General features: G+C 30.4%; 1 protein-coding gene across 1 annotated transcript in view; it reads left to right on the forward strand.

Annotated features, from left to right (window-relative positions):
* Window positions 1-14,177, forward strand: part of LOC143225846 (nucleolar protein 11-like) — a 31,264-nt gene that overhangs the window by 3,356 nt on the left and 13,731 nt on the right. The window contains exons 3-6 of the mRNA XM_076455973.1: window positions 1,889-2,101; window positions 4,474-4,621; window positions 7,250-7,399; window positions 10,901-10,986. Coding sequence (XP_076312088.1) covers window positions 7,342-7,399; window positions 10,901-10,986 — 144 coding nt within the window. The 5' untranslated portion in view covers window positions 1,889-2,101; window positions 4,474-4,621; window positions 7,250-7,341. The remainder of the gene's footprint in view (window positions 1-1,888; window positions 2,102-4,473; window positions 4,622-7,249; window positions 7,400-10,900; window positions 10,987-14,177) is intronic.

Genomic DNA, 14,177 nt, shown 5'->3' on the forward strand with positions numbered 1-14,177 from the left:
CTGAAGTTAATGGCACTACTTTGGGTGTGACACTATCGACAAGTTTCAGGTATTGGCAAACCAATAGGAGATTTGTCTAGATTTATTAGCTGGAAGGTTAAATATTATATGGGTCAACCTTTAACTTTACACATTGCCCATCTTTTTCCTGAACCTATAGAGTCTTGTCAGGTTGATTTTGTCATACCTTCCCATATTCTCCCTGCTGATACTACTCAGCTATACGTGGGTTTATTTCTCAGTTATGTGATGTTTATCCCTTGCTTCTATATTTTATGTCCTGCATCCTTTGTTATTACACAACCATACTTCCCAATCCTATTCCAAGACATTCAGTTCTTGCTGACCAATTTTCTCTAAGGTGGGTAATGGTGTTAGTATATCTTGTCGCGTATGGGATTCATCCAGTCAGCCCTTGCTGACTTTCCTTATCTCAAGCAGAAGCTGTTGGGTTCAGTTTTGTCTCTTTCAGGGGTAGGCCCAAAATCTCCCATTAATCTCATCCATGCCTAATTTTCTAACCTCATCTTACCCTTATCCTATTTGAGGCTCTTCATAGAACATTTCTCTCTCTCCTTATTATATGTTTATTGTCTTCAACTCTGGCTTTACAAATATGGTTTATTTGTTATTAGAACCTTTTGAGTTGTGATGCTGTTTCATCTCAAACCCATATTCCTGTTTCTTATCTTTGGGATTTACATATGGCTATGTTTTTAAGACATTTCATGTTTAATTTGATTCCAGAATCCTTGGAATCTTGAGGTAGAGTCTGATTAACAACAACCTACCATTTCCCTTTTGGTTGTCCATTCACCTCAGTAAGAGCTAAGTATGGCCCCAATTCCAGTTGCCCGTCTTTCCTCTTACCTGTTCCTCCTTGCAGTACCAGGGCTCCCTGTTTTTCTTCATGATGCATGATATGTTGCCAACAGTTCTGGTGACAACCTGGTGGGTTTGAGCCCAATAGGAACTCTCCTTGCGATCTTCAATTGTCTGTGGCACCATTTCATATCAGATTTTTGGGTTCTTCAGCTTTTGTCAGATGGATACAAACTTCCCCCCCCCCCTTCCTTGTCCGAGGTACCTTTTTTCTTCCCTTCTCCTTGGGATCTTCTAACCTGTTCCATATCATTTCTTGAGATTTTACTCCTATCTTTTTTTTTCCAAGAAGACCACAGACTGGAGACAATTCTTATGTTGTACAAATAGAAGAAAGTGTTTTAAAGCTTAGCCATCTTGCAGTCTCCAACAAAAAGAATCTTACTATCAACATCTTGTGAAGACCAAATTCTCATTTTAACATTTTGTTTGGAAAGGTAAAATACTTAAGAAAATGTGTTCTGTTAGTTCTAATATGATCAAGCAGCTGCTTTTTATAAGTATTTTTCAGTATTTGTTTTTAATATGTCCTCAAATATTAATTTAGAGTTCTTAAGTTTATTGTTTTTATCCCTGATTTTAACATTTATTTTTTTTAGTAAGCCACTAGACTCGATTCTTTCTTTTATTTTCTCAGATCTGACCCATATCACCTCTTAATTCACAATTTCAATTCATTAATAATAAATCTTGTTTCATGGTCTCACAATTGTCTTTCTATAAATGAGCTAAAACTTCATTTATTTTTATCTAAAAGTGCAGCAAAACATCAAAATTAATAAAGTGATCACTCAAAGTATTGAGATCAGTATTAGGCTTCCATTTCTCATAAACAGAAAGGAGGATATTTTCTGGAACAGTAAAATTCTTTTGGAATTATCAAAAAAATTTGTTTCTTTTCAAAAATGTTTTTTTTTGTTGAAATATATTTTTCATATGCAGTTTAATTTTTTGTTAATATAATCAGCTTATTTAACAGGGATTTTAAATTTTTTCTGTTCTTTAGCTAACGGAGCCAGTGTTTTGTCTGCTGCCCATTCCCAAGTCGGAACCTATTGTAATCTTTCAAAATGGAAGCTGTAGTTTTCTTAGTGACATTCTGTTAGCTGGAAAAGACTATCAAGCCATTGATCAGTTCTGTAATGAAGAACAGCTTTATTGGGCTGATGCTTGTTTATCAGAAAAAAATATTGTATTATTACTTACATGGAATAAAAAAGTAAGAACATTATATTTGATTAGATATACTCTTTATCAAGGTTTCTTTTAATTGTAATTTATGTAGGTTGCTTGCTTTGATCAGAAGTTAACTATTAATAGCAAATTCAAGGCAACTGCAGGTTGTTTGATTCAGCAAGGTAACTTTTTTATTTCAAATAATAAAAATGGACCAAGTCCATTGTAAATTTCTATAATCACACACTTGTTAAAAAGTGCTTAATGTTTGAGTTTACACATGCTAAATGATGTGGAAGTTTCAAACAAAAGTTATGCTCATTGTGTAGAAATAATCTCTGGTGTTTAATGTTACAATACAACTCAACTAAACTAGGTGCAATATACACACAAAATGCTCTGTTGTATTAACCATACATGGATGTATAATTTGTATGTCCATTTATTTAAACAACCTTGTGTCTGAAATAGTTTATTTGTTGTGGTTGAATGACCAGTATTTGAACTTCAAAGTGCATGACTGATTATCATTTGCTTAATTTGCATGAAAATGAGCTTAGAAGATATATTGATGTTGTTTTATATCTTTTTCATTTTGCTTTGCTATTGGTAAATTACTACTTTTCAGTACTTTCTTGTTTGTATTGTGCAACATATAATATTGCTTAAACAGTGCATTTTAATTGGGTGCTATTATAAATGCTTACCAGGTATTTAATTTCCACCTAAAGCCAAATATTGCTGCAAATCAAGATATAATGTATGCTTTCTGAGAAAATATTAAATTAACACTAAGCACTTTTGAAAATAACACCCTAAGTGTTTAACATATACAGCATACTGTACAGTATTGATACTATGTTTGATTAGTTGATTATACATCCATAATTTAAAAACAAGAAATAAATGTTGTCACTATAATGCAAATATGTATTAGCTTTTCTGTATATTGACATAAAAGCATACAGAATTAAGGTGATTAATTAACATAATTGATGATCATGAGTGCCATATAAAATAATTGATAAATTGAAATAACAATTAAATCAGTTAACATCATGAAAATAGTCACCTAATTAAAATTACGTTTTTGATTATTTATTCTAGCTATTCAAGTAATTGGAATATTAACAATACGATTTCTTAATATTTTCATGACTTCAAGGCTGCTCAGCTTAATTGATTTGTGTAATGACTTGTGAAAATAATTAGTTAATCAAAATTAATGTTTCTATTTTTCACTTGTTTGTGAGGATTATAACTGTCAGTTTTCATGTAAATTCTTTATTTGTTGAATGTAATTAATTCATGATTCAACAATTAACTGGTATATAAACTTTATTAACTGTCCACCTTTAAAACTATATGTGTTAGTTTTTTTTTGTGTTGTTTTTATGGAGAGCATGTAGGTCTATCAAGTACTTCAAGGACACTGCAACAAACAGTTAAATATATGCTAAAATGTAGAGTGAGACAAAAATTTGTATAAAATTAAGAACAAAGGAAGCAACAGTGGAAGAAAATCTAAAAATGCAAAGAAATATTTAGAAATGCTGTGTGAAAAAAAGAATTATGGTTGTTTGGCTTTAATATTTATTATAAACTTACTATTCCTCTCTAATAGCCCCCAGTGGCACAGCAGTATGTTTGCACATTTAGACTGCTAAAACAAGATTTCAATACTTGTATTGGGCAGAGCACAGATAGCCCTTTTGTTGGTTTGTGCTTAAAAACATCAAACATTGTTTCCATTAATGTTTATGTTACATTTTTATGAATGTAGAGCTTTTGCTTTTATTTTCATAAATCTGAATATAACATTGAGTTTGAGCTTACTCAAACATGCAAATTTCCATAAAGCTAATAATATTTTATAGTCCTTACCTTTTGTCTGCTAGCTTCTGGCAGAGGCTTTATGTGTGGTAATTATCTGTGTAAATCAACCTTGTCTTACACAAAGATAATGGTGATTAAATGAAGTTTGTTTTTTCCTTTGTTTAAAAAATTAATCTGGAAATAGTTATTGCAGTAGCAAATAATGTGGTTATTAATTGTTTTTGTGGAAATATTGACATTAAAAAAATCTTAAGACTTTTTTGATTATTGAATTAAACTGGTTTGTTTACAGTTTTAATTAGATAGACTTGCAGTTGGGAATTCTTGGATGTTTTTGTGTATTGAAGTTGAATTAGATAAAAGAAAATGGTCATGTTTTTTCCCACCAGAAGTATGTATTTCATGTATTTAATAAAGTAGTGAATCACTTTGGTAATTATACTGATACCCAATAACTAACTGTACAAATATTTTACTATTTGGCTTTAAAAATCTTGTGAAAATGTTAATTTTTTCATACATTTTGGTATTTGTGTATATTTTATATGGTAACAAGTTTTCTCTTTTATTGCTTTAAAGGTAAACACTTGGTTTATTTACTGGTTACAACTATCAAGTCAACACAGCACCAAGTTACTAGGAAAGGCAGCATTTCACAAGAAGGATCACCAACTGTGTACTTGGTGTTTGTCTCTAGGAGCTGATATCCAACGGTTTCTAACTCTGTGTAAGTACACGATAGTAAATGAAACAATTTGGAACTGTGATATCCATTTCATATGCCTTTTTCCATGATTTTGATTTAAACTTTGAATGATATTGTAAGTTGCATATAGTAATGGTAGAAGAACACTATATTTGAGAAGCTTCAAATTTAAATAATTATTAAAATCCTAAATCAAGGAATTTCTAATTTTACTATATCGATCCCTTTCCAGAAATCATCAAATAGTTGAGTGTATTATAACATTTAGATTATTTGTAAGAGAACAGCTTTAACATTTAATGTTCCATGATTATTTAAAGTAACAGTAAGATTATGGTTGTTTCTGTTATACAAACATAAAAATATCAAGCCTGAATTTTCCTAAAGCATGTAATTCATCAGTTAGGTTTGTAAGCCAATATAAGGATTTGGATTTACTGTATTTATATTTGTTAAAACCATGTACTTTATCAACTGTTAAATTTATGATATAGTTGGTATTTCAAAAGATTGATTTACTCAGTAAACACACCCTACTGTGAGTACCCTGTAATAAATCAATTATATTAATATTTATAAAAATATAAAACCTGTGTGGGATATTACTTTGTTGTTCTTGGACTGTTATTTCTAATTTTTAGAGGTATTATACATCCTTTCATTACTGGTCTAAGGTTTTTTTAACAGTACTATAGTAGCAATAATCCTCACCATAATTACAAAGTGTGAATATTTCTCAGGTTGCTAAATTATAGGTCTCTTCTCAGTGATAGCTTCAGCTCCAGTACTATTTTTGTGTTCCACTTTCTGCACTGTTAGTTTGGGAAATTTAATCAGTGTATAAATGTAGTAAATCTGATCATGAAAGATGGTGAAAGGTGAAACTTGTCAGTGTGTACAAAATTGCAAGGAAGTGATTGTATAAATGAAAGGGGGTATTTAGAAAGAGAGAGGCAAAAGCTGAAGCCTTAGCATTACCAATATTTTTTTTTTTTATATTATCAGAAATAGATATATTTTTCAACTATAATATCCTTATTCTGTGTAATAGACAAATATCAAATTTGACACAATTTTAAACTCTATCACCTACCACAAAAATTTTCAGGTCCAAATTAATTGTAAAATTATTTTTAAATATAAAAGTTACATTTCAGATATCTATTTGCTACTATGACTGCTTTTATAGCACAGAACCAATGACCTCTTGAACTTTAGTTTTTACATAAAACCACAATAGAAGTCATGCATGTTGATTTTAAAATTTGTGAACCTTTAAATGCTTGGCATAATTTTCACCTTTTTTTTTCCATGGTGTTTCTCAGCAGATTGAACTCAGACTTGTTAGGGTTATGCCTTGGTATAATGTGCTAAGGCTTAGATCTTTTTTTTAGGATTTTATGGGGTAAAATACCAACTTAAATGTCATATTTACAGTAATCAAGATATAAAATGGCCCAATATAACATAATGGGTTATATTGAAGATTATCTAATGTGTTAATGGTGCTATAAGCTGCCATTTCAAGTGTAAAATGCACAACAGTGAACTGGATTATTGTGGGTGAAGTGTGAATAATTTATGAAGTGTAGGCATGACAAATGAGGTCATATATCAGGATTCTTAGTGTACTCAGCACCATTCCTGAAGTAGTTTGAAAGGACTTTCATTTCAAGGTGTGAAACAATACATTATTATAATATGTATTGAAATCATTTGTACAGAGTTGTATGCTCTTTTCACTTTCAGTAAATTGTGTGAACTTAGAGATACCACATGAATCAAGTGTAGTTTTGTTCTGTTTTTATCTATCAAATAACTTAACAATAACTGAAGTTATTACAGTAGTTATAATTATTGAATAAGCAAATATAATATTCTAAACAATAAATTATCAGCTCGAGATGTAACATCAGATCATATAGTTTATTCATTTTAATTCGGCTGTTTGTCACTTGGATATGTTAATGCATACTGTAAGTTTTTATAATACTGGAAATAAGATTGCTTTTGGCACAGCTGATGGTGTCTTTTAGCTTTAACTGACTAAAGTTACCTTTTATTAGACTTTAAAAACTAATAATAATTTTGTTTCTTAAGCCCAATTAGCCAGATATGTTGTTCACATTACAAACAGCTGAGCACACATATAACTTATCAAGAAAAGCTAAATAAAATGGATTAAAACTGCATGGTTATAATACATTCTTACTGCCATAACAGTAGAATGTAAATTATAATAAAGTCTTGATATTACAGTTGTTGCTTATTAATTTTAAAATTATTATTAGTTAGAGGTTTGGCTTAGTAGTTTTCATTATGCTTACATGAAAGTTACATCATGTTCAAATTAATATAAAACAAGAAGGAAAAAAAGCAATGTGTTTTTCTACATGAATTTAATTCATTGACAGTTATTAAATGTTTCGGCAACAAATCTGATCTGGTTTAATAAATTGTATTGATTTTTATCTATGTACTGCAAATTGTTCCTTTTTGTTTTGTTATCAATTAATTTTTCATTATTGTCTGAAATCATTTTAAAAATAGAATTATTCTGAAGTGTACTTATTTTAATTCAGCTCACTATTTAATAGTAAATATTAATAGGTTTTAAAGTTCGATTTTTTTATTAATTATCACATACAGGGTCAGATGGAATAATTTATAGTCTGGAGCAAAAAAATGATACACTCAAAAAACTTTTTCAAGTTTCTGATTCTGAAGAAAAACGATCTTTTATGATGACAAGTTTGAATGAAAGTCATATTGCAATTGCTATGGAAAATAAAACAGGAGGTTAGTATATTTTTTTGTTTTGTATCATGAATAAAACTTATTCACTGGCTGTAACTTGTTTAAGTATGTAATACTTCTATGTATTTTAGCTATAATATTCCATAATAACATTATTGCAGAGATGCCAACCATTACAATTTCAGCATAATCATTACAATTTTGGTGTATACATTACGACTATATACTCATACAAATATTACGGCTTGTTGCAACTTCCAAATTATTATATATTATATAGGCCTATACAATAAAGTGATAAATTGTTCCCCCGGGGCTTGAAAGGGGTGAAAAGTGAAAAGAAAATTTTTAGTGAGATACAACTAAATTTTGATAATAAATAAAAGACATAGTCCAAATGGCTACTTTTGATAATCATGTTTGTGCTTAAAATAATAAAAAATATTTGTATCTCCGACGTCTACCAATAGTTTGAGATCGGTGCTTCTCCATACTGGGTATGTGGGGGAATCCATAGTTACGTCATCAGTGCTTGTCAGCCAATCAGTGTTCACATAGATGGGTATTTCTCATTTTCTAAGTGGCATAGAAACACCAATGCGATCGTACACAAGATGGAAAAAGAGACTTCGTTCACCAGATTGTTTTGTTTCTAGCAAATCTAAAAGGACTAAAACTAATCAAAAATTTAGGAAAGAGTATAGTGCAAAATATCCAGTCATTGCATCAAAAGTCGGTGACAGTCGTGCGTTTTGTCCAGTTTGTCACATCGATTTTTTTATTATTTTTTTTTGTGGCAGTGGGATAAACAATTGTTCCAGACATGCAAAATCGGCATCTCACCAACAAAAGGCTGAGGCAAAGACAAACAATGCAGATAACAACATTTATGAGTAAGAATCAGAATATGAAAAAGAATACACAAAACACAGTCATAAATGAGCAATCTATAGCAGTAATAAATAATAAGTTATAATAATAAACAGCTTAGAGACATTGGTCAGGCCTAGCAGCTGCAAATTATAAAGGGCTCTGTCTACAATCATTATGCTCAGTCATTTGAAATAGTTGGCATCTCTGTTATTGCTGTAGCTAATATTTCACATTCCAGTTCACTTTTATTGTCTACTTGCTATTTATTTTCTTAACATTTCCAGGTTCTTGTGTTGGATATTAAGTTTGTCTTTTATTTTATCTTATGATTGCCATCTGTTAATGCATACTATAAGTTTATAATATTAGATATAAGATTACTTTCAGCACAGTTATTTGCTTCTTTTGGTTTTAACTGACCATATTTACATTTTATTAGATTTTAACTTTGCCTGAGGAAATAATTTTAAAAATGGAATAATTTAATCTTTGAATTTAGTTCACTATTTAACAATAAATATTAATAGATTCTAAAGTTTTTTTATATTAATAAATTATTAGCTCAAGATGTAACATCATTTTGTTTTATTTATAGTATTAAATAAAATTACTTGTTGAAATTATAAATAAGAAACAAATTTCTTTTATTATACTTTAAAAACTAATTTTAATAATCTTGTTTGCTAAGTATCATAAGCCAGATATGCTGTTCACTTTATCTTTAAACAGCTGAGCACACATAACACATGTAACTGACACAATTTACCAAAAGAGCAATATATTGTGTGTAGTTATGTATTAGTGGCTCATAAAAGAGATTGCAAGGAATTGCACAAAACCCTAACAGAATAATATTCAGACAAAAAGCACTTAAACAAAAAGATTCAGTTTTGAAACACTTTATTACCTTTACTGTTGGCTGATAAGGCTGCACACATAAAAATGCATAAAAAAACATGTCACATTTGCAAGGAAAATAATATGCTCTTAACACTACTAGTGCTGGTCTGTTTTGTGGCTATACATTAGAGAACTGTATCGTTATTCATTTGAACTAAGGCCAACATTTATGAAACCTCTTTTTGGTCCATTGCTGATTTGCTTTTTAATTGCTAATCTGAAGTGTTGATGCCCTCCCCCACTTTCTGTGATCCTATGTTGTAACTTAGCAGTTATCTTGTGTAGTTATTAACACTGATCTTTGAAGAACTGTATTGGTGGTCTGAAAGTGAGTTTTCATTCTATTAACTATAATTTGTGAAACTTGTTATATTTGTCCAGCTTCTAGTAACTCTTTCCTTCAACATCATTTGAAACATCCAGATATTTTTGTTGGGATCCTAGCACATGTTTCACAATCTGTCTCGATTTCTCTTGCACACTGCTATTGTTCAAACTAATAACTGAGAACACATTGCATTTTCTTCTCTTTTATATACAGCTGAAATAAACTTGCAAGTGAAGTTGATATTACATATCAAAGCATTTGTGACTTATCATGGCCAGACTATAAAAAAAGTAATGGTCCCTTAATTATTTCAGCAGTTAAATAATAAATTTTTAATTAATAAGCCATCATGTAATTGCCATCTCTCATGGTGTTTTATTTACATCTTCTATTCCTAGAACCTCTGCACAACAGTTATTTATTACATGTTCTCTAAACCTGAGTAAAATAAACCTCTGATCTAAAATGGCAATCTGTATTCTTTTACTTGCATCCTCTATGTAGGCGATTGAATTTCTGCCTAAGCAAGAGGAATTTCACATAATAGTTCTGCTCTAATGAAAAATTTTGTTACATCTTAAGTACTTATTTTATACTTTCTAAACACGAACAATTCAGAATGCTTGTGCTTAATGATTTTTATTTGGGTGTTCTGTGTTATATATATTAAAAAAAACAACTTTCCTGGCTCTGGAATCAAGTTCTCTCAATAGTACTCTTTCCCTGTTTCCTGGATCATGTAAGCTTTGCAAAAGGTGTTTTGTATACACAAAAATTTGTTTCATGGAAAATATCATAGAGCAAGATAGCTAAAAAGTTGTAGTGAAAGTGAAATGAAGACCAGTAGTTGGAAGTAAAAGCAGGGTAGAAGAAAAAACCTGTTGTTATTTATCTGATGTCAGGTCTTAGTAACAGTTAATGTTTTTCATAGATTCATATTTGATAAAAAAAAAAAAAAAAACATTTTAATAGACATCTAAATCATTTTTCTAAGACCTGTTTTTATAATATACAAAAACTGGATCTTCTTCTGTGTTATTAATTTTTCAGTGACATGTTAGTTATAATATTGTCAAAAGTTGTTAATAAAAAGCCAGAGTTCTATAAACAACGTTTGTTATAAGTGTTTATTTACAGCCATTGTCAGAAATTATCAGAACTACAGTAATTTTAGCCATGTAAGGTGTTAAAATTTATTTATGCATGAGTAATTACTGTGGAACAGAATATTAAACCATATTTAATAGTAGATAAAATTCTCATAAATTTCAGATTATCTGCATTTGATGGGACCTTATTTCTGGTACAGAACAAGTTTTTTTAGCAGTTTTTTAATAGCATCAAAACTTCTAATTCAGTCTAACATACTAATACTTATTCTGTAATTGTAATGATTGTGAAAGGAATGATAATAGTTAATTGCTTTTTTCTCTTTCTTACAGATTTTGTTATAGAAGTTTGGGACATACATTTTTGTTTTCAGCATACTAGACTGTTGGTTTCCTACCCAATCAGTTGTAAAGGACAGGTAATGTATTAAAAATTCAATGTTTAGAATAATTCTTTTATAAAAACTGCTTTGGTTGCTGATGCTTAATTTTGTAAATTTAATGGTACAGTGGAGCGCCGTTAAGCCGCGGTATTTGGGAGGTCAACCTGCTTAACTGCGGCTTAAGTGGTCCACGGCTTAAACCTTTGTGACTGAGAAGCCAAAGTCACCAACAGCTCCGCCGAGGAGCCTCATTCGGGCCATTGTGTGATCATTATAATATTAATGTATAGACTATTCAGATACAATTGACAAGTGCTGTTTTAACAAGTGTTGAGTTATTACATTTGAAATTCTTACAAATATATACGAAACCACATTAAATTTTTATCCACTTTTTACATTATTATCACAAAAAGTTTATTCAATTTATTAATTTTAAAAATTACAAATACAGATAATATAGTTCAAATACAGTTTATTTCTTGGTAAAGTATGAAGTTATTGTTGCTTGCTTCTTGCTCATTGTTGCCCTCTTCTTGGGATCTCTAATCATGGACTTTAGTTGTAGTGTTTTCAGCTTGTGTCCCTCACGCTCATAGTACTCTAGGGCTACCTCAAGTCCTTTGACGGCTTCATCTGCAGTTCTTGTTGGAGGTACTGGGGAAGGATCTTCTTCTTCTTCATCTTCGCTCATGGTCTCTTCTGCTAAAATTGAGGAAGCTACTGGTACATCATCAATGGAGAACCACGCTGACAGAATTTCTTGGACAGGAACAGTTGAGTGGACAACTTTCATTAACTTCTACTCTGCTTCTTTCACTTCTGCTGGGGTGAAACCAAGGAATTCTTCATCATCTGAGTCTTCTTCTCTGTTGCCTTCAGTGAATGGACCCCCCAGGGCCTTGTTCCAACACTTCTGGATCGATTCTGCCTTTACCGCTTGCCACACTGTCTCTGATAAATAGAGAGCTTGCTTAACCCATACCTTCTTGAGAAACTTGGGGACGCTCTTGTCTTCTTATACCATTGACTTGATTAATTCTTTTCTGTAATTGGACTTAAAAGCTGAAATTATTGATCACTTTTTTCACAGATTTACCACGGATTAACTTTAATGTATGGAGAGGTGTGATTCGGTAACAATGGCTGCCTCCATAAAGCTGACATAGAGAGGGGATAAGGTAGATTAACGGTCAATTTCTATTGTAATATATTTTATTTATTTCCCAAATTAAAGCAAATTTTTTTTAAATATCCCCTTGAAGTTATAAAGCCAGGATTAAATTCGTAAGCCGTGTTTTTACACGTTCTTAAATTAGCGGTGAGCCGTGATAATTCTCGCTCACATTTGTCATGTCAGTGTCAACGACAAGGAGAGTGTGAGAAACTTTAAAAAGCCAGGTAGTAGATTTAATACATCAAAAATTTTGGGACAAGACTTGCTACAGTGGCTTAAGCGATTTCACGGTTTACTGGTCCTGCGGCTTAATGGCGCTCCACTGTAATTGAAAAATAGCAGTTGTACCAGTAATATTATTTTGTAATTTATACTTTGTAGCATTTGTATCACTGTACTGCTGTAAAATGTATTTCAAAGAGAAAGAATTATTATTATTAGTTAACTGTTTTATTCAAAATAATTATAGTTCTGTTACTTAAATGTTAGTAATTACATAGTTATTAGTAGAGAAATTAGAAAATATAAACATTTACTTTTAAAAACTTTTGATATCCTTTCAGGAGGCTTTAGAGATTATTACAAATGAAATGTGAAAACTATAGAGCAAAGAAAAGGTTTTTTTATAATTAAAATGAAAATAACCTTGCACTTCATTTGTTAAATTTTGAAAAATTACATTTTTAGTGAAAAACTTTATTATAATAATATCATTCTTTGTATACAAGATGCACGTGATCTTTAAAAACATCTTACCAGTTTATGAGATGTGTGATGAAATCTCAGATACTTCATGCCACAAAAAGGTTAAGGAATTGCTACAAACAAACCCATTACAAACGTATTAAATGTCACAAGTTATGAAATTGTTTTCAGTCTCATTAATTATGTTGTTTTCCATTGATTCAAATAATCTGGTCACACTTTACAATACAGAATTTATTTATATATCTGATAAAGTAGCACACACAATTTATAGAATTGATGTTTACTATATATCATTAAATCAAGAGCTTGCTATAAAAAATCTAAAGTGTTTTATTTCAATTTTATTAACATATTAAGAGACATCTTTGTATTTAAATGCAACTCATAGATTCTGTTCAGCAAATTTCATAAGATCAAGATTGTGTTTTTTTATAGCAAAACCAAATCAGGCTATCTGCTGAGCCCACTGAGGGGAATTGAACCCCTGATTTTAGCATTGTAAATCCATAGACTTACTGCTGTACCAGCAGGAAGTCATAAAATAAGAAAAATTACAACTAAATTTAGTATCTTACTGTTGTGATACATTACCTGCTGTTACATTATCATTTCCTTTAGGTAGCCAAAATGTAAAGACACAGTTGTTGTCACAATACAAACAAATTCCAGCATGCACCAGTTTGCTTTAGAATTGAAAAAAAAAATTTGAAAAATGCATGAACATACTGATATTCCTTATCTGTTGTTTTTTTTTCTTCAAATATTCAGTTTGTAAATTATTAACTAGTAATATGCTTTAGTATAAATTTTTTTTGTTCAAGTTTAGTTTCAATTTCATGAAATCAACCAGCTTATATTGTCACTAGTTTGTAATTTTTATGATTGGAACATGAATTTAAATGGGCAGAAGTTCAATGCTTACAAACTTCTGACCTTTATGTATTGAGGCTCAGAACCAGCAAAAGTTTCATTAGATTTTTCCTTCATCTCTGTTATTTGGGTGTTTTCAATTTTTATGATAATTGTAAATGTACATTTTTAAAAATTATCATCAATTGGGATAGGATGATTGTCATTGTTTAAATAAGAGGTATGTGAATGTAAGCTGTTGAGTATTTGTTGTGATAGTTGATTATGAAACAAAAATTTATTACCATTTCTTAATTTAGAATTTTGTATTTGATTCAGGGTAAGTTTTGTAATATGGGGTTTGTGGGAAACTGTAGAGCTATTTAAATGTGTTATGATTTGTTGTATTTATATGTTGGAAGAGAGAGAGATCACAAAAGTGCATGATAAGAAAAAATGTGCATTGTTATCAAGTTTCTTATGTGTGCTGTCT

This window comes from Tachypleus tridentatus, chromosome 9 (assembly GCF_004210375.1).
Source record: "Tachypleus tridentatus isolate NWPU-2018 chromosome 9, ASM421037v1, whole genome shotgun sequence".
NCBI lineage: Eukaryota > Metazoa > Arthropoda > Merostomata > Xiphosura > Limulidae > Tachypleus > Tachypleus tridentatus.